This window comes from Haliotis rufescens, unplaced genomic scaffold (assembly GCF_023055435.1).
Source record: "Haliotis rufescens isolate VD_foot unplaced genomic scaffold, xgHalRufe1.0.p SCAF_11, whole genome shotgun sequence".
In the NCBI taxonomy this organism is placed as follows: domain Eukaryota; kingdom Metazoa; phylum Mollusca; class Gastropoda; order Lepetellida; family Haliotidae; genus Haliotis; species Haliotis rufescens.
Window position 1 is genome coordinate 902,793 of NW_025963791.1, and position 22,713 is coordinate 925,505.

The following is a 22,713-nucleotide window of genomic DNA, read 5'->3' on the forward strand; positions in this document are numbered from 1 at the left end:
CCATGCCCCACACTCAACCAGGTGATACATTATGACTCCTGGTCAGTGTAAGAGCTGGATGCACGTACCATGCCCCACACTCAACCAGGTGATACATTATGACTCCTGGTCAGTGTAAGAGCTGGATGCATGTACCATGCCCCACACTCAACCAGGTGATACATTATGACTCCTGGTCAGTGTAAGAGCTGGATGCATGTACCATGCCCCACACTCAACCAGGTGATACATTATGACTCCTGGTCAGTGTAAGAGCTGGATGCATGTACCATGCCCCACACTCAACCATGCCCCACACTCAACCAGGTGATACATTATGACTCCTGGTCAGTGTAAGAGATTGATGCATGTACCATGCCCCACACTCAACCATGCCCCACACTCAATCAGGTGATACATTATGACTCCTGGTCAGTGTAAGAGATTGATGCATGTACCATGACCCACACTCAACCATGCCCCACACTCAACCAGGTGATACATTATGACTCCTGGTCAGTGTAAGAGCTGGATGCACATATCCATGCCTCACACTCAATCAGATGACACATTATGAATCCTGGACAGAGCAACAGTTGGATCCTAGACACTTATCAGACTCTTGTTTCAGATAATGACATAAATTTCACAGATGGTGTTTGAATAAGCTGTGTGTGAAGAAAGAAGCCTCAGTCTGAAAATATCCTCATAGCACAGTAGTAGGTCCCATCATGAAAATGAGGTCATCTTGGATTCGTTCCAGAACACAAAGGAAATGACATCTTCTGCCCCCGATATATGCCAACTCTGAAAGTAAAAATACAACAAAACCTAAAAGTGTTCAGCACATAACTGCATGTACCAGTTCCTGAATGCTTGAATATAGAGTGACATTTGTTAGTTGAAATCTTGTTAATCCACTTATTTAGTGAGTGAATACGGTTTTACTGGGCTTTTAGCAGTACTCCAGCAATATCACAACACCAGAAATGAGCTCCACACATTGTACCATGTGGGGAATAAAACCCAGAATTTCTGCATGAAAAGTGAATGCTTTAATCACGAGGCTACCCCACTGACTTCTTGTTAATCCAGAAACCACACATCAGGACAGTGACTCCATATTTCCCTTGGAACACTTCTGCCGGGATTAACAAGGTGTCTCTGTACACTGTTTAAATGTATGCTGGATCACTTTTGATTAAGATCAATTCAGAATTTGGTAATGTCACAGGGCTCAATATCAACCTGGAAAATGGTAGGAAACAAGATCTTGCAAAACTTTACAATTTGCACACACCAAACAATTGTAGGAAATAAAAGTATTGAGGATAAAACATGAATCTCAGCCTTTGAAGCAAAAGATATAAAACTCACTGGATCAAAGTTAGCAGAATTCTCCCCAGAGAGGTGATGCCAATCAAGAAGTTCATCCATTGACAAGTTTTTCTGGAAGTGAAATAGTCCCACAGTTCATGCATCTGTGACTTAAAACACAGACTCTCTGAGTCTGATCAAAGAATCCTGCCTATTTAAGGCAGTTTGACATGTCTCCATGCCACATTAAGTTTATAACATGTAGTATTTCTATACACTTCACTGCATTCATTGATGGACTGACTGCTGGATATCACTGCTGGTACCCTGATTCAATAATTCCATGATTTGATATAGCTGTCACATTGCTGACATACACCACTATTCACTCAATACATCTCTCATTCACTCAGTCTCACCTTGGAGTGTGATTTGACCGCTGGAGCTCCGAGCTGACATGGTCGTGATGTCTCTGAGGCGTGGGTGACAGTGTCAGATGGCAGCACCCCCTTCCCCCCACACTGGCAGTCCAGCAGAGTATGAGTGTCACATGCAGTCCTCTCACTGAGGGTGAACAGGTCCTGGGAACAGTCAGACCGGAGAGTCAAACAGCAGACAACACGCTCTAACAAGGCTCTTGTAGATGTGGAAATCATAATCTTAGGCATTTGTGTATTAATTACTTGGTTTATGGAACTGCCAAGCGAAACTTTACAACGCTGTACCTTAAGATCCTCCCGTGAGAACTGGACATCATTTCTCTCTCTGAGATCCATGACGGCTCCACTGAGGCCTTGCTTGCTGATTTGGCGCTGGTACACCTTTTCCTCGATACTTCCCTGGAATACACACGGGACATTGTAACATGGCATATTACACATCTAACACTTGGGACATCTACAAGCAAGACTGCATTTGTGAAAAAGATTGTGAAATATATTCCCTGGGAGGTACATCATAATGGTGGAATTTCGCCTGACAAGCAAGCCGTGTTAAATACATGGAAAACTAGTTACACTTCGCTTTTTGAAGAATCAATTAACACAGATTTTGAGAATGATCATTATGGTTCTATTCATCAGGATCTACGTAATGACTCAGTTAGTGTAGAAAAGAGTCTGGACATGGTTTGTTGAACTTGTGTATTAAACATTCTGAAGTGGAGTAGGTTATTGCCCGGGGCAAACGTGATAAAGCTGCAGGTCTTGATCTAATACCGGCTGAAGCACTAAAAAATATAACTTGTATTGAAATGTTGTACAAGATCTTTTCCTACTGTTTTGAAAATAATGTGTGCCCTGATAATTGGAAAAGCAGTATTATCCTTCCGATAAAGAAGCCAGCCCCGAGAGACCCTCTTGGATACCGTGGTATTTCATTACTATCAATACCTTGCAAGATCTGTGCAGACATATTGATACAGCCTCTTCAGTAAATGGTTAGAAGACAACGATGTCTTGGTTGATGAGTGAGTGAGTATGGTTTTACGCCGCTTTTAGCAATATTCCAGCAATATCATGGCGGGGGACACCAGAAATGGGCTTCACACATTGTGCCCATGTCGGGAATCGAACCCGGGTCTTCGGCGTGACGAGCGAACGCTTTAACCACTAGGCTACCCGACCGCCCCTCTTGGTTGATGAGCAAAATGGGTTCGATAAAAAGAGAAGTACCCATGTACGCATACCGTATTCAACGTAATAAGCGCCCAGGGCGCTCTCACAATTAGAAGTAGGGGGCTCTTATTAGAATATTATGTTGGTGAAAAAAACAGAGTTGAAAGATAAATTTTGTGGTTTATAGTGACTGCCTGAAATGTTTATGTACGACAGATATATTTTTCCAGAATTCAATTGCCCATAATTAAGGGTGCATATAACACACAAGCATGTATTATACGTGAATAAATAAGTCTTGTGTACATTGATCAATCGGAAGGGGTGCTAATTGGGATTGTTCACTAGCCAATTTATCAGCAAATATCGCCATGGGCGCTTATTACGTCGAATGCGGTATTCACATTATAGTCTGTGTTACACATTCGGAAACTGTCAAAACAATCAATGTTTGTCTGTTTTATTGAAGCTTTAAAGGCTTTTGATAAAGTTAATAAGGAATGTCTGTAGTACAAGCTAAAGAAATTGGGTATTGATTGTAATTTTTATGAAGCAGTTAGATCTATGTATGGAGATAAAAAGGGCCAGGTTGGTATCAATGGTTACTACACAGATTCATTCTCAGTGAAGTCCGGCGTCCATCAGGGATGTGTGTTGTCACCTGCCTTATTCTCTGTACCGGTATTCATAAATGACCTTGCTACCGAAAATAATAGTCTGAAATGTGGTGTCCTAGTTGATGCGACTATGCTTAGTTTGCTGTTATATACGGACATTGCATTAATCGCCCCAGAGGGACACAGTTTACAACTTATGTTGGAAAGAGTGAACACCTAGTGTTATAAAGTGGCGACTAAGTATAAACACGAGAAAAACTAAAATTGTTCATTATCGACCAGTTAATCTTCAGAACTCTGACGTAGTCTTCAGAATTGGAAATGTGGTCATCAACTATTCTAAAGCCTACAGATATCTAGGATTATGGTTCCACAAAATTTAGACTTGAACTATAAAGAACTGTCGAAATCAGCCAACAGGGCATTGGGCATTTTAATCAGTAAATTCAAGACTGTCGGGGGCAATGGTTTATGATGTATTTAACACCTTATATGGTTATCTTGTCCAACCCCTCCTGTCATATGGATCTACAATATATGGTATAAGAGTATTCCGATGTGTTAACTAAGTTCAACACCGAGCACGCCGATTCTTTCTAGGAGTAGGCTGCAAGACTGCTAACTCCGCCATTTGTGGTGACATGAGCTGGTTATCAACTCTGACAATCCAGCAAATTGAAACTTTGCGATTTTGAAAAAATCTCAGTTCTACTGATCCCGACAGAATTATCTCTGCTGTCTATTCATGGTCAACAACACAGTATCATAACTCTTGGGAGTCTCCAGATTCGTATCCCGAATGTTTAAGACATTTCCCATCAAGAATTTGAATCTATTAAGAATTGTTTAATGACCACAGATGCAAGGAGGTGGCTATCCGATCTATGTAATGATAGAGGACAAGTTAATGGGAATAAATTATGTACGTACAGACAGTTCAAGTATAACCCTAATGTTAAACCGTATGTTCGGAATATAATTAAAAGATGGCAGTGGAGTATTTTGGCCAAACTAAGATATGGTTCACTCCCACTAGAGATTGAACTGGGGTGTTTCCGTCGCCCACTGAGGCCTCTTCAGGAAAGAAAATGTAAATATTGTAATCTCATAGATATCAAGGGTGAGTGTCACTTCCTTACTATCTGCCCATTGTATTTAGATATTATGTATGAGTTGTATAACCAAGCTAGTACATTAAATCCATCATTCCCTAATTTATCTCCAAGTGATCAGTTTATATTTTTGCTGCAATGTGAGAAGCTCTGTAAACCCCTAGCCATGTCTATATTACACATGTTCCAACGTAGAATACATGCACTACTGTAGTTATTATTATCCAAAAGCGTTCAGCAAAGTCTGTATGGAAGCTGTTGTACATTATCCATTAAATGTGTGCGAGGAAGTTGTAAATTATTCAGTAAAGCCTCTGTCGCACAGATAATGCGACCGCGATGCAACCTCCTGGCGACCAAAATATTTGACAATCACAATGAGGTTTCAAGGGTCCCTGAAAGGTTTCACTGAGGTCGCTACAAGGTTTCAGAGCGGATGCAAAACCCATTTGGTCGCAACCAGTCTTTTGAACATGCACAAAAGACTAGCTGCTACCAATTTGGTCGCACAGGGGGTTTCACTGGTCTCATGGAGGTCCCAAAGTGGTGTTATTTTAATCGCAGATTGGCTTCCACTGCGTGGCGATCGGTTTCGTCTGCACAAGAGTGTTGACTCTTTGCAACCTAGTGGCGACCTATCGGTGGTTGATCAGTGATGAGGCGGTGATCGACCGGCGCTTCATCGGTGACTGGTGGTCGATCGGTTGCAAAGCGGTTTCCAAGCATGCATCTATCATTCGCCGTTGGGTATGCAACATGTCACTGTCTCTAAAAACACCTGTCTGTGCATTACATCATCATTTTGTCATAAGTACTCAGAGAGTTCACATCAATTATTTCCATTCATCACTATGGTCCGTAAAGGCAGGAAAACAAAAGAACCAGAACCAGAGACAACTGCTGTGAGAAGGAAGAGCCAGAGATGTCCGATGTTTACAGGCTCCATTTTTTAGGTAGCCCACGAAATGTCTCCAACTCTGCCATCAGATTACCATAGTCTCCTAGCTGTGGCCTTCTTGCGATCCAAGGTCTCAGCCAATACTGCCTTCGCCTTGTCAGTCTCATTCTTCTGTACATCATCATGTACATGGCAGCAACTGCAGCAGTTTGATTTATTCTTTGCAGGCGGAGCAACTGCAACTGTTCTGCTGTTTACATCTTGACAACTTGCATAGAAATGATTTGATTCAGAAAAGCACCCCTTTTATATGCATTATGTTTTGATCGGTGATTGATCGACAACTAGTCACCCACCAGTCGCCATTCAGTTGCAACAAGTCACCGAAGATTCACTGACTAGTCACTGATCGGTCTCAACCAGTTGCAAACATTTTGCCGTACCTGCGGTGAACAGTTACCGGTCTTAGCTATCTACATTCGGTCGCAAAGGAAATCAGTCACCAAGAGGTTGCATCGCGGTCGCATTGTCTGTGTGACTGTAGCTTAAGTGTTCAGTGTTGTGTGTGAGAAAGATTTTTGAATATTGTCCAATGAGCGTTTTGGGTGTAAGGAAGATGTTGTATATTATTCAATAAGTGTTCAGCGCTGTGTGAGAGAAAGAGGTAGTAAAATGTCCAATAAGCGTTCAGCGCTGTGTGTGAGGAAGTTGTTGTAAATTATCCAATAAGTTTTTAGCGCTGTGTGAGAAAAGATGTGTATTATCCAATAAGGGTTCAGCACTGTGTGCGAAGAAGTGTTTAGTGCTGTGTGTATGGAAGATGTTGTATATTATCTAATAAACGTCTAACGCTGTGTGTGACGAACTTATCAGTGTAATGTTAAGCCCTTATCGGCTGTTTTCAGCAGGTTACATTGCTCAAATATGTTGTTACAATTTTAAAGAAATGTAAATTGTGAAAGATTGTGTCTCATAGGCCCTGTGGCCGGATAGTGTACTGTTTGCTTTTTATGTGATTTATTGTATCGTGCAATATGTGACACGTAAATAAAATATTTTTCTTCTTCTTCTTTCTCCATGATATGATTTTCCTGAGACGTCTAAACGTTGCATTGTTTTAAGAACTAAGGATGATGACGATGGTCAAATGAAGACAAAACCTTTCAGCATCTCCATTTACCTACATGGGACTGCTTGATTATCATCTGATGACTGGTCAGGTGTTGCTAGCAGCATCAGTGAACAGGACATGAGCCACAACTATCTTAACTATTGATAGGCAATAGAGCTAGCTACTTCAATACAATGTAGTTATTCGTGTGCATCTGTTAATATAATTGACACGCATCAATCTAATCACTTTTCTACATTACTATAACAAGACATAGCTACCAATACTATAGCTGGAATCTGATTGAGTGATGTCATAGGACTCTCTGACATCATCAATTAACATTGCGGTATGTTAGAAAATAAAGAAAATACTTAAGTGTCAAAGATTTTATCCCCTTGCTAAAATAATTGAATTCTAACACATTGAAAGTTTGACAACATTGTTATCAGATTAATTACAAAACAACAAATAATTCCTATTATATCAGCAGACATCTTTGAATGTGATTTAGGGCTTTAAAAAGTTATAGGGGAGGGTTTTTGAAGCTCTACACAATTATCATGTGAATTATTTTTTAGGTATGCTACTGATGACCAGTCGCCTGTAGAACTTACTGTGGTGAGAAGTCTGTAAATGTACACCTTCTTGGACTGACCATCTCTCCACACTCTGGCCATAGCCTGTAGACAAAGTAAACCAAGTAACACCAGCCTCGTCATGTTTCAGATGCTGATTAATGGGAACCCTAACAGTTTGCAATGAACATGAAAGTTAACTCTTACATATTTCTTCAATGAGATGGTTATAGCAATGGAACTATAATTACAAGCAAACAATCAGCAAACAACTTTTAGCTATGTATGTCGAAGTGTATACCTGGAGATCGTTGGCAGGGTTCCAGTCGATGTCGTACAGGATGAGTCTGGAGGCGCCGACCAGGTTCAGACCAACTCCCCCAGCCTTGGAGCTCAGAAGAAACACAGCTGCAAAACATCATAGTTACTATGCCCGAACTCATCATGCCCCCCTTAGCAAGTATCATCTTGTAGTGACTCTGAGCGAGCCACTGCTTTCTAACACTGCTATCAATGATTCAGCTACCACTGCCAACAGTCATTTGAAGGATTCCATGGTCCTGTTCCACAAAGCAATCTTAGAGCTACAACTGCTAAAAGTCTTTGTTAAAGTATGGGAATTATGGTGCTCAGATCCCGTAGTCTAACAGAGCCTTGTTCAGTTACAAAATAGTGAGAAAACTTCTTTGAAAGGAAATGTTTAAAATATAGTCTTTATCACACTTTATATCCGGTTTTGCCTTTCCTTACTTTCTTGAGAGTGTTTACTGTTGAACTTGTTGACAATATCTTGTCTCTGTGATGTAGGGGTCTGGCCGTCGAGGCGCACCCACCTGAAGCCCACATTGTCACAAAACACCTGCAGCATGTTTAGAGTCTGAAAACAACCAATGGGAAAAGAAAACATTTCGGTAACATACTGGCATACAGCCAGCAGGTTTGAAGGAGTTAAATCACCATTTGACACCATCAATAGTTACGAAAGATGTACCTTGGTGTGGTTGGAGACAAGCACAACCTTCTCCCGGGGTTCTTCTGAGTGCAGGGATTGTAGGATGGAGGAGAGGGCCACCAACTTGCCAGAGTGTCGTGTCACCACTCTCTCCAGGGAGGCATCCTCAGGGAAGTAGGGAAGAAGGCCGGAGTACACAGACTGGATAATATAATGTACATTTGCATACCGTCATTACCCCTGTCATTGGATCCGACTACTTTCACTCTACATCTCACCTCTCACCCTACCCACCAACCCCAAAGTTGTTCAATGAATTTCTTAAATTCTATCATTTGTTTTTAAGAAAATGAATACTGAATTCTATCCTCATCAACATAGAATAAAAATTTAGTGCCTACTTATTCCTCATAGGAGTGAGTGAGTAAGTTAAAACTTATATAGTGATGACTTTTCCCACTGGAATATACTAAACAGGAGAAAATCGTTGACATTGGCTACCTCTTCCTCTTCTCCTCCCTTCCCTGCTGGCTCCATGGCCTTCCTGAGAACCAGGTTGGGGTGATTACACAGCTGCTTGAGAGCGGCGATACAGATGAGGTGTGGCGCCCCCTCCACGTTCCCTGACAGACAGCGCCGCATGAGTCGACACTGGAGGAACTGGTGGTACAGGCACAGCTGGAGACGACTTGCCTGACAGAATATTACAAGCTCCACTGAAATAATGATGATAGAACTGAATAAGTGAGTATGTGAGTAAATTTAAATGAAATCAGATCTTGTACGCGGAGACAATACCTGTCTGTGTGAAGACCTGACGACATGTCCCTACCTTCTGTTTAAAAGAGGAACAAGGTTTAATATGTTGTGAAGGTACAGATGTGAAGTACAGAGTAACTGTCACACAATTGTCAGAGTTTCTACACTATTTTCTATCTAAGTGCTCGTGGCTGCAAAATTGGGCAACAGCATTATTGTTTTCAAAGTTGGAAAGATTTGCTAAAGTACCATCATTGTTGCTGTTTGTTTTACATATCTAGACATGCACAGATAGGAGTGAGCAATACCTGGAGTTTATTTTGTTATGCGCTTATAGATAAATTGTTAATAATGTTGGATACTGCTGATTGTGCACATCAACCACGGGTTGCCTGGCCCAGTCACGAGTGTATACAGGTTAACGTGAAATAGCTGGAATATCTGCAGATTAAACACTCACTCTCTACTGACAAGTACCTTTAGGGGGCAGGTATTTGTTGTTTATTTCCTGAGTTCTCCGCAGGATGAACATCTTGGTGAGTCTTGTCAGTTCGGCCCCTCTCTCTTCCCCGAGACTGACCTGCTGCAAGGAGGCGCCCGGTTGGCGGGACGCCACGATGGGGTCTTCATACACTCGGTGGAAGGCAGCACTAGAACCTGGGCGATGGGCAATTCAATTAAGCTTTGAGCACTTCTTGGTTTCCAACATTTACAACACTGATAAAACTTCACTCACTCAGGGCATATTTATCAAATGGAGTTACTATTACAATACCCATATTCTATGAAGAGCATCATTCTCAGTAAAAGACTGTTCCTTCAAAATAACATTGAAAAAGAACATATTTATTTTAAAAATGCACATTTGGAATTAAATATTCAAAATATTCTAAAGTAGAAACTATATCCTTCAATGTTGATATTTTGCTGACATGAAGTTTCTAGTTAAAAATTCAAAGTCCAACCTGAGTCTGCATATATTAATTCATAGTACGCTTTTAGTTGAGGAACTGATTATCATGGACTTCTAATTTGGTTATACGAACTTGTCTATAAACAGCTTGTTGCCCAGCTGCTTGAATGAACACTAACTATATAAGCATTAGGAGAGGCTAGTCAGGACCTACCAAGGATGCCAGGGTTACAGAACTCCACAATGGAGAAGAACTCCTTCAGGTCATTCTGTATGGGAGTGCCTGTTAGAATTACACGTCTTCTGGTTGGCAAACTCATGATCAACTGAAACAAAATTTGTTTGTTTGTTGTTTAGCACCGCACTCGGCTATATTGCTGCTATATGATGGCGGTCTGTAAATAACCAAGTCTGGACCAGATAATCCAGTGATTGGCATCATGAGCATCAAACTACGCTATTAGCGAGCCTGACCACCCGATCCCGATATTCGCCTCTTACAAAAAGCATGGGTTGCTGATGACCAATTCTAACCAGGATCTTCACTGGTAAACTGAAACACACAGTTAGTTCAGTATTCAGTTTCACTGTCAAGAAGTTCAACTTTAAGGCTACACGAGGCAAGATAGTGAATGTTTCTTATATTTTCGCCAACCATTTTACAGCTATTTATCATCCAAAACTGGCTCCCACAGGAGATATTGCTTGGTTGACATCAAGCGATAGCTACATTGCAGATATCACTGCAATGAAATTGCATCACAATGCTTAGCAGACCATTGTGACGTCATTGGTTACCATGACGTCACAATCAAATTACATCACTAATGGCTCTGCTACAGAAGCTGTTGGCAGTACTTTTTACACTTAAGACACTGCTTATTACTATCTACAAACTGAAAAAGTTGGAAGAATGATGTTGGTTGATTAATAAAATCTCACCCTCGTGTCTTTGGATATCAAATATATCAACACTCGTTGATAAAATCAACTCATGTTGATATATTTGATATCAAAAGACAAACGTGTGAGATTCTCTATATTACCATGACCTGTAAATAGTCCAAATCTGTATTAGACAAACCCACTGTGCCCACTTTTTGTTTTTGGTCCTAAAACAACATGGGGAAGACAGTGGGGGGATTAGGGATTAAGTGGGGGACCGTATCAGCTAAAATGTTCTCACCTGTACAGTGGGCACTGCGGTGATAAGTGAAATGTTCTCACAAGTGTTCACTCTTGTGAACTTTGTTCACTACTTTATAATTATATGATATCCCACAAATTGGCAGTGCAGTCATGGCAAACGCACAAGTAGCATTAAGTTACATTCCTAACGGTCAAGGCGGGGAGAATTTAGTATATGGTGGATATAAATTCAGGGTTAAAAATAGGAAAGAAGATAGAGTCTACTGGCGATGCTGTATGAAAACCTGTCACGCCACACTCAACACCTACAACGGCGTGATCACAGCTTATAAGAACATCCATAACCGCAAATCATGTGGAGGGGTGGCACAGCAAGATTGCGAAGATATTGGGTGCGCCTCATCCAAATATATTCAAGATTGTATCATTTTTCAAAGCCGAACAAGCGTACGTCGAGTCGACCATCCATCAGCTAGAGTCTGGTGAGAAAATTCGTCCAAGAAAGCGAAAGTACAGACAACTTGATGACAGACTGCAGATAGAGAAGCACCACCTGCAGAATGGCACCAAGACCATTCAACAGTTTGCTGATTCTGTGCATATCATGAAATTAAGCAAATAACATGTAAATGTATCATGATTTTGTACACCTAATTGTACGTGTAGAATGATTTTGTACACATAATTGTGTTTGGATTGTTGTACAATATGTTTTTATTTTGCCAATAATAAATCATTATTTACATTCTTGTGTATGCTTATTTCAATATACTAGTATATTCATGGGTCTGTACATGCACTGTGGCAAAGTGGGCACTGCAACCCTGATGGTGATATGGCCTAATCCCTTAATCCTTTGTTGTTATAAGATCCAAATTCAAAAGTGGGCACAGTGGAGGTAAACCGTTGATATCATCTGCACTGCTGTCATTCTACAATGACACACCATTAGGTTTCAGCCCTAAAATACTCATGAGGGTTATCATGTCAATAAAGACAGCCACTCAACAAACATTGATATCCAAATATGTTCTGCATAAATTATGAGACCTAAATATGAAACCGGTAACTACATTTCATCCATGCATCTAAGTTCCTAATTTTACAACTTAATTTTGTTTTTCCCCCACAATTTTCTATTCTTTTGCTCAATAAAATCCTTTGATTTCAACAGAATATGATATCATCTAAGAAGACACATAAAGGCCAAAGTTCAGCTCTAGTCCGGCAGATTTTGAAGAGATGATATTTGCAGAGCCAAAAAAGCATTTTGAGAGTATGTAAGAGCATGTGGTCAAAACTTGAAATATTGCAAAAGAAATTGAGTGGCTGAATAATACCGGTAATCATAAATGATTTTCAGTATTGCTTCTGTGGCGACATATATAAAAAACATATCAGAGCATTATGAACATTTAAGGGTGCCATCATTAGCAGGAACAGGCCTGTGAAGTTTCAGCTCCATCGCAACCGAGTTCCTGCATTAACATGTTTCATTTCTATCCATATCAATACATACACATGTATCAGTAAAGATGAAATATCATGCGCATAAAAACAAGCAACTCCGCAACTCACCGAAGTAGTCTTGATTGTTGTATTCTTAAGCCTATGACCTTCATCACATATAACTATGTCAAAGTGGGCCTCCTGGATCACTTTGTAAGCTCGTACAAACATTTCATAAGACATGATGAGTACTGGGTAGATGGCTGTCTTTGTGTACTCCTGCAACTCACACACACAAGTCACAAGTCAGTTCTCATCAAGTCACAAATCAGTAAATTTCAGTAACAATACAAACTTATTCTCCCCACAATTCGATATTGTTTTTGACCTATCCAAGTCAAGTGGTTAGTTATTTCTTAAACCATTAAAATAGTGCCACAACACTGAAGCTCAACAGTTTAAAATGTCAACAAATACAGCCACTAAAAAAATGTCAGTAAGTCATTTGAATTGTAGACATGAATATAAAGTTGCATTTTTTTAAAGAAAATGGTTGAGTAATGGCCATAATAAGTTTCACTTTTCAGAATAATCGAAGTGAAAAGATTAAATGAAGGTAAAAATGTAAATATCACAGGAAACAGAACATATCAGCTAACCCCCACTACTACCTACATATTGATATATCAAAATTTCACTACACTTTTTAACAATACACTGATCAATGGCTATAAATATACTTTTCAATATGGCTCCCATGACAGCCAGAAGAGGTTCTGAGAAGATGTTTGATGATTGGCAGCTATATTTGGTTTCTTATGAAGATGTCTTGAACAAACTATACAAGGTGACCATCTCACCAACTAATGTTTTTAAATATTTCTTGTCTTTAATCAAAGATGGCTTACAGGTAGCCATATTGAAATTCTAATTTTGATGCCTTGTAACTACATGAAGCCCCTTTTTAATAAAAACAAACTTTAACCCAAAATTTCAGTTGAATCCAGCAAGCCATTTTGGAGAAGTTGATGGCTGACAGCTTTTGATGACATTAACTCAGGCCAGGTGAGCTAAAAAATTTGGCCAAGTATAACAACAGTTTCTTTAATACTTATTTGGAAGAGATTTTCCCTACGTTATTTCCAAAGACTTGAGCACAAATATGAGGTAGCACTTTAAGGCAATGAACAAATTACATTATTGGCCTTACATACATAATCAATTGCATAAACTTCAAAGGAACTAGGTCACTGCTAACAGATCAAAAATTGGTTTTCCATACCCATAATCGCTGAACATCTTACCTCAACTCTGTTGTTGGCAGTAACAGCAAACACCTTCAGTCTCTCAGAACCAAGCCACTTCTTAAACTCTTGAAACCAGTTCTGGACAATAGAAACCTCTGATAAGGAATAAAGGTGACCCAAACAGAATAGTTACCACGGAGACCAGCCCAGTAAGCTACCAGGTACACAGCAACTTCCCATCAGCAGCATCTGGTTATTGCATGTATAACTATGTCCCACATTTCAGGTATTAGCAACTGAACTGAGAGCACCAAAAACATATTATAGTTGCCAAACTGTAAATATCACAAAGCCAAATTTGCAACTTGAGTGTAAGATTAGGTTGAAAATTTGAAAATGAGACACTAATAACTGTACAAGTGGTCCATTCAGATGATATATATACAATAAATATCCGCATGGCATAAGCAGATTTTCAGTTACCGATCTTGCTATTCAGAACACCTTCTCCCTCATTTCATAATCACAAATACAAAGGTGTTTTGTAAAATGAGCTTCTATTCAAATCCAGTTTTTCTTCATGACATGACATCTTAGATCATCAACTGCCAAGGAAGAACTGATATACTAAGAATAATCACTGTCTACTGTAGTTTGGCCAATGAGAGCTCTTCTAATATAGCAGTGTCATCTATATCTACAGGGGCAGTTGGAGCAGGCCAGATGGCTGTCAGTCAAAACAGCCAATGTTTTTCACAATTTTATAGGAAAAATGACACTGATTATTACTCAAGGTAAGTGTCATCATCTCTCATGTAAGCAATAACACCAGTTTCATAGAAAATATTGAATTTTTGATTAAGTTTAACAATAACAAAAGGAGTAATGGAATTTCAAATCCTGAAGAATAAAAATAGGTGACCCCTCTCTAGTGACACGTGGCATTAGCATAATTTCATGATTATGCAAAATATGTGCAGGACATCCCTGGAAAATGGACCAATCTGAAAGTTCAAACCTCGCCTTCCATCATTGTTCACACCTCAAGATTTAGTTTGGTAAAATCGAAATATATTTTTACATTTGTATACTTATCCTGTTCTACTCCTAAATGCATTTACTGCTGTTTTTTGACAGAAAGACGAAGTTGTCAGAGGTCCAGCTACAGAAGTTGTTCTAACCAGTAGTGTAGCACACAGCTGCCAAGTGACCCAGAAGTGGTGACGTCACATAAGAGCACATTACTGCGAAATATGTAACATCTGAAGACTTCATGGGGAGGCAGCACTACGATGGGAGGGCACTTAGACAAAGTAATGCAGGATAAGTATACAAATGTAAAAAATATTTATATTTACAAAAAATGTTAACTTATCCTGTATTACTCCTTAATGCATATATATCAGATGGTACGGAGGCGGGCCTACCTTCAGATGTGATCCGAAATAAATGCATGTCAAGTTCTAAGTAATCCTGAGCAATGACAGAAAGCAATAACCTTTCCTGTCAAAAGGAAAACAAAAGTTTGAAGAATATGGAAAGACCAAATAAATGAACAGCAATAGCAAAAAGCGTGAGCCAAAACTAAAACTGGCCTACCAAGCTAATGCAGAAAGCATGTGAGCCCTCTAATCTGGGGTGATAAAACCAGAGATTTCGACGGGCCAAGGGTCTAAGGGAATCATTGAGGTCAGGGGTTGGTGAGTTGTTTTGCCACCATGGCAAACTATGGACACAGGGTTCATCATCCAAGGCCACTTCTTGTAGATAATGGCTTGTAAAGACGATATCGGAGTGCAAAAAACACTAATAATAGACTTGATGGAGCAGTTGCTATGGAGAGCCATGGTCAATGCGACAGCCCTGATCTTGTGAGGGTCGTTGGCCATGGGGGAGTCCAGGTCAGCCTGGAGAATGACCGAAGCCATAAGGAGATAGTATTACAGTTAACCTCCACCTGCAAAGTAGGAGTAAGAGGTATAAAAAGACGTTTCCTCGACTTGTGTTGTGCTTTAGAATGTCTGAGGAAATACCACAAAGCATGCACTGGGCATAACAAAAGTTCCTCTTTATCGTCTGCACCCATGATCAACAAGAGGGGAGAGATGGTGAATGACCTGTCTGGCAGTCCTGGGAGTTGATTCTTGGCAATGAAATCCCAGCACAGCCCAAGATGAACAGCTCCATGAGGCTCCATACAGGTTCTCTAGGATGGTCCAATTTTGCCATAACCTGCTGAGTCTCCCCATTTCGTTTCGAGACAGAACAACAGTGTCTGTAATGGCATAGATATGAATAAGGAAGGACTGGACCAGGGTTGACGGAGGAGTTTCTTCTAAAACTTAGATAGCTCAAGACAGACGTAAGTGTTTGCTCATATGATCGACCTGTCGTTACTGGTAGGACATAAGTCATCTCTCATATAGTGGGATGCAACAGAAGTCAACCGTTTAGCAATTCAATCGACAACTTGAGTCAGTCCGGTGGGTCATAGTCAGGGAAAAAGGATCCCTCAGAGGAATCTTAAATGGAATCACAATCTGGACGGGGGAATGGCTCCTTGAACGGCGACGAGACCGGGATGACGTAGAGCTGCGTCGAGATGAGCCAGGAGACGCAAAACCATGTGACACTATGCATATCGTCTTTCTCCTTCGATCCTGTCTTGAAACATGCTTGAACCCTGTTTCCAGCTCCTAAACTTCCACCCATAGCATCTCTTAATGGTTACGACCCCAGCTTGGTCAATTACATACCTCTCGTACATGGTAACCGTCCATGGTTGACCACATGTCTCTCTACCAACTCATCTTCTTTCTTAGAGCTATCAAGCTAGAACAACGGAGATGCGGGGATGGTCGGATGGGCATATCACGATAGGGTGTGAGATAGGGTAAGTATATAAATGTACAATTTATACTTAATATTTCCAAATTTTAAAACTTATCCTATCTCACTCTATGCATTTATCCCATGGTTGGATTGTGGGCTGCAGATACCCTAGCCTGTATAGACTACAACCGTGAGAAGACACTAGGAAGCTGCTGAACTCGTGAGCGGGAAAAAACACTTGATTGAAAGTGTTGACGATCCTGATACATTACTCGATCCAAACAGAACGAGATTGGGAATACATGCCGAACGTGTTTAAATCGACCCTGGTTTGTCTACTGGTATCGATTCTTCAAACATGTCACATTGCTATCTCTGACGTAGAATAGATGTGACTTGTTTTAGCGCTACATCAAGGTTATTAAACACATTCGAGTGTATGAGCCAAATGAAGGCGTGAAAAGGAATAATCGACAATATCCGTAAAGGATCTTCCAAACAAAACCCTAGATCACATACTCGAGGCAGTGGTGAGCAGAATAAAGGTTTGGGACAGAATTCTATTTTTCATAATAGCTGCGCTGTGAACTTGTGAAGACCTTGTACATCCGTGACAGATGTTGTGAGGGTAGTGAGAGGCGAAAACTGTGTCTGACTTCCAGAAGTACCCTTCCGTAATGGTGCAGAGGGTGCAATTACTGTGGACAGCCCAGCAAAAGGATGATGGAGCAACGACAAAAAGAGAGTAGTGTGGGAAATCACTGAGATGGAAGTGGTTGACAGCAGGATGAAGAGTCTCTTCCGTGATTTTCTGCGTTCACGAGATGCAGTCAAAGAGATATGAAGCACTCGAACTGGACAGAGGGAGAGATCTTCCTGGTCATCTCATCCCCAAATCAACAAGAGTGGGGAAATCGTGAATAACCAATCAGACTGGCCGGGAAATTGATTCTTTGCTAGAAAATCCCAACGAAGACCAGGGGCCAGGGCCATTAGAAATATGGTCTTCAGCATGATCGTCTTGAAGTTCTTATCCGGCTTGTAATCACTGGTTGGTTGGTCTGTTGTTCCCATGCAGCATGTCCAAATCGTGAAGATTGATCCACCAACTTGTAGGAATGGATGAGTGATTGCTGCATTAATAGTCTTTGCTACTCGCCCTGAGTAGCCTTTTGTGATAAGGGACTCTGCAAATGTGCCAGCATATAATGGAGTATGGCAAGGGCCGGATGGAGCCACTGAGAGTGTGGCTGAAGTAGAAGGTCTTCCCGAAGCGGTAGACAATGGAATTGTCTGTTGGCTAGCTTTAGCATGCTGGGGAACCAGTTGCATGTTGGTCAAAAGGGCGCAACTAAAATCAGTGATAGGTGGCTTCTACCTTCTGTAGGACCCGAGGCAGAACTCCTGTCAAGCGTCAATTCCAATCCTTAGACTTCAATCGTTGATCCGGTATAGCCTCGGGAGCGTCCTTGGAAGGAGCATTTACAATAGCGTTCTTCCCACAATCGAGTGTGCGTGAAGATTCTAGGAATGGGATCTTGAACGGAGGAGCATGGCAAATGTTTTTTTTATTTTAAAGCTGGAAACAGGGTTCAAGCACGTTTCCACATAGGTTTGAAGGAGAAAGAAGATATGCATAGAGTGAGATAGGATAAGTTTAAAAACATAAGCCTCCAAAACCCAGATGTTTCAGAGACATTGGTAGTAAACTGGTATGTATGTATAACATAGTCATTAATAAAACATACCAAAACATGAATGATGTGTTATTCTCAAACCACATTCTGACTGCATACATGTTGACATGGCAGCCATGATCAGAATTATGAAGAACATCCTGACAGACCACAGACAATGCATCATGCCATATGTGTACATTACGTCAAGCTTAAAACTATCCAAAATATACATCAAAGAAGCTGAGTACAGGGCAGTATGTATTTTACATCCCGATCAACATTCCTCACCTTAACTAAACTGCCTGGGGTGATGATGAGAGCTCTCCGAATCACAGGCTTCCCTCCATATGGACCCTGCTTCAACAGTGTCCTGCACGATCAAAGATCAGTTGGTCAAGGACATTTCACATTCAAAAAAACAAATAAATGTCCGAGTAATATTATACATCAAACAAACAACATTTGTAACATCCACTCACCAGAGCATGGTAATACACTGCAGAGTCTTGCCCAGGCCCATGTCATCACTGTCAACATACAAGGAGAAACTTTAATAATTCATGGTTCATGCAAATTGGAGCCACCAAATATAAGGCATTTTCAAGGCTATGACCCCGAGTGCTTCAAACAGACTTATTCAGACATTCTTACTTTAATTCATGGTCAGAATGGTTCCATTTGTACATCCAAGTACACTATTAAAATATTCACGTCCACACATCCAGTGTTTTATTTTTATGGCATAGACTCTTCCTTTATTATCTGAAAAAGGTTGTCCCAATTGCAGACACCATGCCCTAAGTTGAAAAACATGGAGCAAGGGCCATAACTCTGTAACAAAATAATTTATGGCACCGACAAACTCTGTTCCTATATCTCCTGCCCCTCTTTGTGGTGGGGATGTTAATGTATATTTGTTTAAAATAATTTGTTGTGAAATTCAAGGTCTTTTCATGGCCTTTTACTGAACTGTAAAGTGTTTTCAAGGTAGATTCAATTTTATGGGCATTTTAAGGCCAGAATGCAAAATTAAGGCCAATTCAAACCTGTGTTAACCTTGTTTATACAGAATTAGGATAAAATAACTAAAAATATACCACAGGAGAAAAAGGCACTTGAGGGAATCAAATTAGCTTTTGGTAAATTAGCTTTTCAATGGATACATATAATATTCATGAAATGTCAATTTTTCCATTAGGAATGTGAACCTTGAGTAATAATCAGACACTCAGACATGACTGATACACTTTGACATTAGACAGTGTTTATTAATAGAAACAAAATGCTGTATTTCTTAGACAATCCTGAAAAATTGTGCCTCACGCTAAGATTGCTCCTTGTCCAGCAAAGTCCCTGAAGCCCATGACACACTCGTACAGGAACGACACACCATCCCGCTGGTGCGCCCGCAGGTGGCTGGACAGGTAAGGGTCTACCACTACATCTAGCACAGCCAGCTTCTGTCTGTTGAACTCCCACTGTGGCACAGCAAGCACAGGTGTAACAAAGTAATACTGTCTGGGAGGAGGGAGCTGTCACTGTGACACAGCAAGCACAGGTGCAACAAAGGAATACTGTCTGGAGGAGGGAGCTGTCACTGTGACACAGCAAGCACAGGTGCAACAAGGGAATACTGTCTGGGAGGAGGGAGCTGTCACTGTGACACAGCAAGCACAGGTGCAACAAAGGAATACTGTCTGGGGGAGGTAGCTGTCACTGTGGCACAGTAAGCACAGGAGAAACAAGGGAATACTGTCTGGAGGAGGGAGCTGTCACTGTGGCACAGCAAGCACAGGTGAAACAAGGGAATACTGTCTGGGAGGAGGGAGCTGTCACTGTGACACAGCAAGCACAGGTGCAACAAAGGAATACTGTCTGGGAGGAGGGAGCTGTCACTGTGGCACAGCAAGCACAGGTGTAACAAAGGAATACTGTCTGGGGGGAGGGAGCTGTCACTGTGGCACAGCAAGCACAGGTGTAACAAAGGAATATTGTTTGGGGGAGGGAGCTGTCACTGTGACACAGCAAGCACAGGTGCAACAAAGGAATACTGTCTGGAGGAGGGAGCTGTCACTGTGGCACAGCAAGCACAGGAGAAACAAGGGAATACTGTCTGGAGGAGGGAGCTGTCACTGTGGCACAGCAAGCACAGGTGTAACACAGGACTACTGTCTCGGAGGAGGGAGCTGTCACTGTGGCACAGCAAGCACAGGTGTAACAAAGGAATACTGTCTGGGACGAGAGAGCTGTCACTGTGGCACAGCAAGCACAGGTGTAACAAAGGAATACTGTCTGGGACGAGAGAGCTGTCACTGTGGCACAGCAAGCACAGGTGTAACAAAGGAATACTGTCTGGGAGGAGGGAGCTGTCACTGTGGCACAGCAAGCACAAGTGCAACAAAGGAATACTGTCTGGGGGGAGAGAGCTGTCACTATGGCACAGCAAGCACAGGTGTAACAAAGGAATACTGTCTGGGAGGAGGGAGCTGTCACTGTGACACAGCAAGCACAGGTGCAACAAAGGAATACTGTCTGGGAGGAGGGAGCTGTCACTGTGGCACAGCAAGCACAGGTGTAACAAAGGAATACTGTCTGGGGGGAGGGAGCTGTCACTGTGGCACAGCAAGCACAGGTGTAACAAAGGAATATTGTTTGGGGGAGGGAGCTGTCACTGTGACACAGCAAGCACAGGTGCAACAAAGGAATACTGTCTGGGGGAGGTAGCTGTCACTGTGACACAGCAAGCATAAGTGAAACAAGGGAATACTGTCTGGAGGAGGGAGCTGTCACTGTGGCACAGCAAGCACAGGAGAAACAAGGGAATACTGTCTGGAGGAGGGAGCTGTCACTGTGGCACAGCAAGCACAGGTGAAACAAGGGAATACTGTCTGGTGAAGGGAGCTGTCACTGTGGCACAGCAAGCACAGGTGTAACAAGGGAATACTGCCTGGGAGGAGGGAGCTGTCACTGTGGCACAGCAAGCACAGGTGAAACAAGGGAATACTGTCTGGTGAAGGGAGCTGTCACTGTGGCACAGCAAGCACAGGTGTAACAAAGGAATACTGTCTGGGGGGAAAGAGCTGTCACTGTGGCACAGCAAGCACAGGTATAACAAAGGAATATTGTCTGGAGGAGGGAGCTGTCACTGTGACACAGCAAGCACAGGTGTAACACAGGACTACTGTCTCGGAGGAGGGAGCTGTCACTGTGGCACAGCAAGCACAGGTGTAACAAAGGAATACTGTCTGGGACGAGAGAGCTGTCACTGTGGCACAGCAAGCACAGGTGTAACAAAGGAATACTGTCTGGGATGGGAGAGCTGTCACTGTGGCACAGCAAGCACAGGTGTAACAAAGGAATACTGTCTGGGACGAGAGAGCTGTCACTGTGGCACAGCAAGCACAGGTGTAACAAAGGAATACTGTCTGTGGGAGGGAGCTGTCACTGTCGCACAACAAGCACAGGTGTAACAAAGGAATATTGTCTGGAGGAGGGAGCTGCCACTGTGGCACAGCAAGCACAGGTGTAACAAAGGAATACTGTCTGGGGGGAGGGAGCTGTCACTGTGGCACAGCAAGCACAGGTGTAACAAAGGAATACTGTCTGGAGGAGGGAGCTGCCACTGTGGCACAGCAAGCACAGGTGTAACAAGAGAATACTGTCTGGGGGAGGGAGCTGTCACTGTGACACAGCAAGCACAGGTGTAACAAAGGACTACCATCTGGGGGGAGGGAGCTGTCACAGTAAAGGTGAAGATGCTCAGGTGAAATAATTCAGCAAACCAAGATGTATACCAACATGGTTCATTGTGCCATAGTGTCCATCTTTCCTAAACTGATGATGATAAGTGCATATGGTCTGTGAAAATATCACCAATGAGTAGTGACTGAGTGGGTTTGACACCACTTTCAACAGCACTGCAGTTATATCACAGATGTACAGTTTAAAGTGGGAAGAAAGCCCAAAGTAACGTGGGTCAGACACATAATAACGTTTGATGAAACCTAGGAGATGTGTCTGTTGTGGACAGATCAAGTAACACAATCACGGCAACTGTACTTGCTAGAGAGACTTCACAACCAGTGGCACCATATCCAAAATTCCACTGAGTGGGGATTCAGGGGGAAATATCGGACCGTAATCTTATGCATGATGAAACAGTCAATCAAAATGTTGCCAATGGTTTGTCTGGTTGGAACTTTCTTATTTACAGGATGGTGTGAAATAGTTGTTTTAATATTGCAAAATATGTCATAAACAACATTCACTAACTCATTCCAAGAGCAGTCACATACCTGATGTGAAGAGTGTGGCCTTCTCATCACAAGAGCTCCTGGGGCAGTGGGGTCAAATCTTGGCTTCACACAAATATCCGTTCTAACCTACAAGTGACAGTATAACCATTCGCACAAGAACTCTACATCACTCTAGTTCTGATACTGATTTTTAAGAATTGCAGTGAAAGAGGTATTTTGATACTGGAATTTACAGCTATGTTTTTCCTC

At 41.7% G+C, this 22,713-nt stretch overlaps 1 protein-coding gene across 1 annotated transcript in view; it reads right to left on the reverse strand.

Annotated features, from left to right (window-relative positions):
* Positions 1-437: 437 nt before the first annotated feature.
* The window catches only part of LOC124144587 (DNA repair and recombination protein RAD54B-like), a 34,111-nt gene continuing 11,835 nt past the window's right edge, over positions 438-22,713 (reverse strand). Inside the window, exons 11-27 of the mRNA XM_046514076.2 lie at positions 22,504-22,590; positions 19,532-19,686; positions 18,688-18,735; positions 18,497-18,578; positions 13,755-13,835; positions 12,580-12,729; positions 10,067-10,178; positions 9,417-9,596; positions 8,682-8,896; positions 8,220-8,381; positions 7,979-8,105; positions 7,530-7,636; positions 7,268-7,333; positions 2,022-2,135; positions 1,716-1,877; positions 1,357-1,428; positions 438-786 (exon numbers count right to left, since the gene is read on the reverse strand). Coding sequence (XP_046370032.2) covers positions 709-786; positions 1,357-1,428; positions 1,716-1,877; positions 2,022-2,135; positions 7,268-7,333; positions 7,530-7,636; positions 7,979-8,105; positions 8,220-8,381; positions 8,682-8,896; positions 9,417-9,596; positions 10,067-10,178; positions 12,580-12,729; positions 13,755-13,835; positions 18,497-18,578; positions 18,688-18,735; positions 19,532-19,686; positions 22,504-22,590 — 1,998 coding nt within the window. The 3' untranslated portion in view covers positions 438-708. The remainder of the gene's footprint in view (positions 787-1,356; positions 1,429-1,715; positions 1,878-2,021; positions 2,136-7,267; positions 7,334-7,529; positions 7,637-7,978; positions 8,106-8,219; positions 8,382-8,681; positions 8,897-9,416; positions 9,597-10,066; positions 10,179-12,579; positions 12,730-13,754; positions 13,836-18,496; positions 18,579-18,687; positions 18,736-19,531; positions 19,687-22,503; positions 22,591-22,713) is intronic.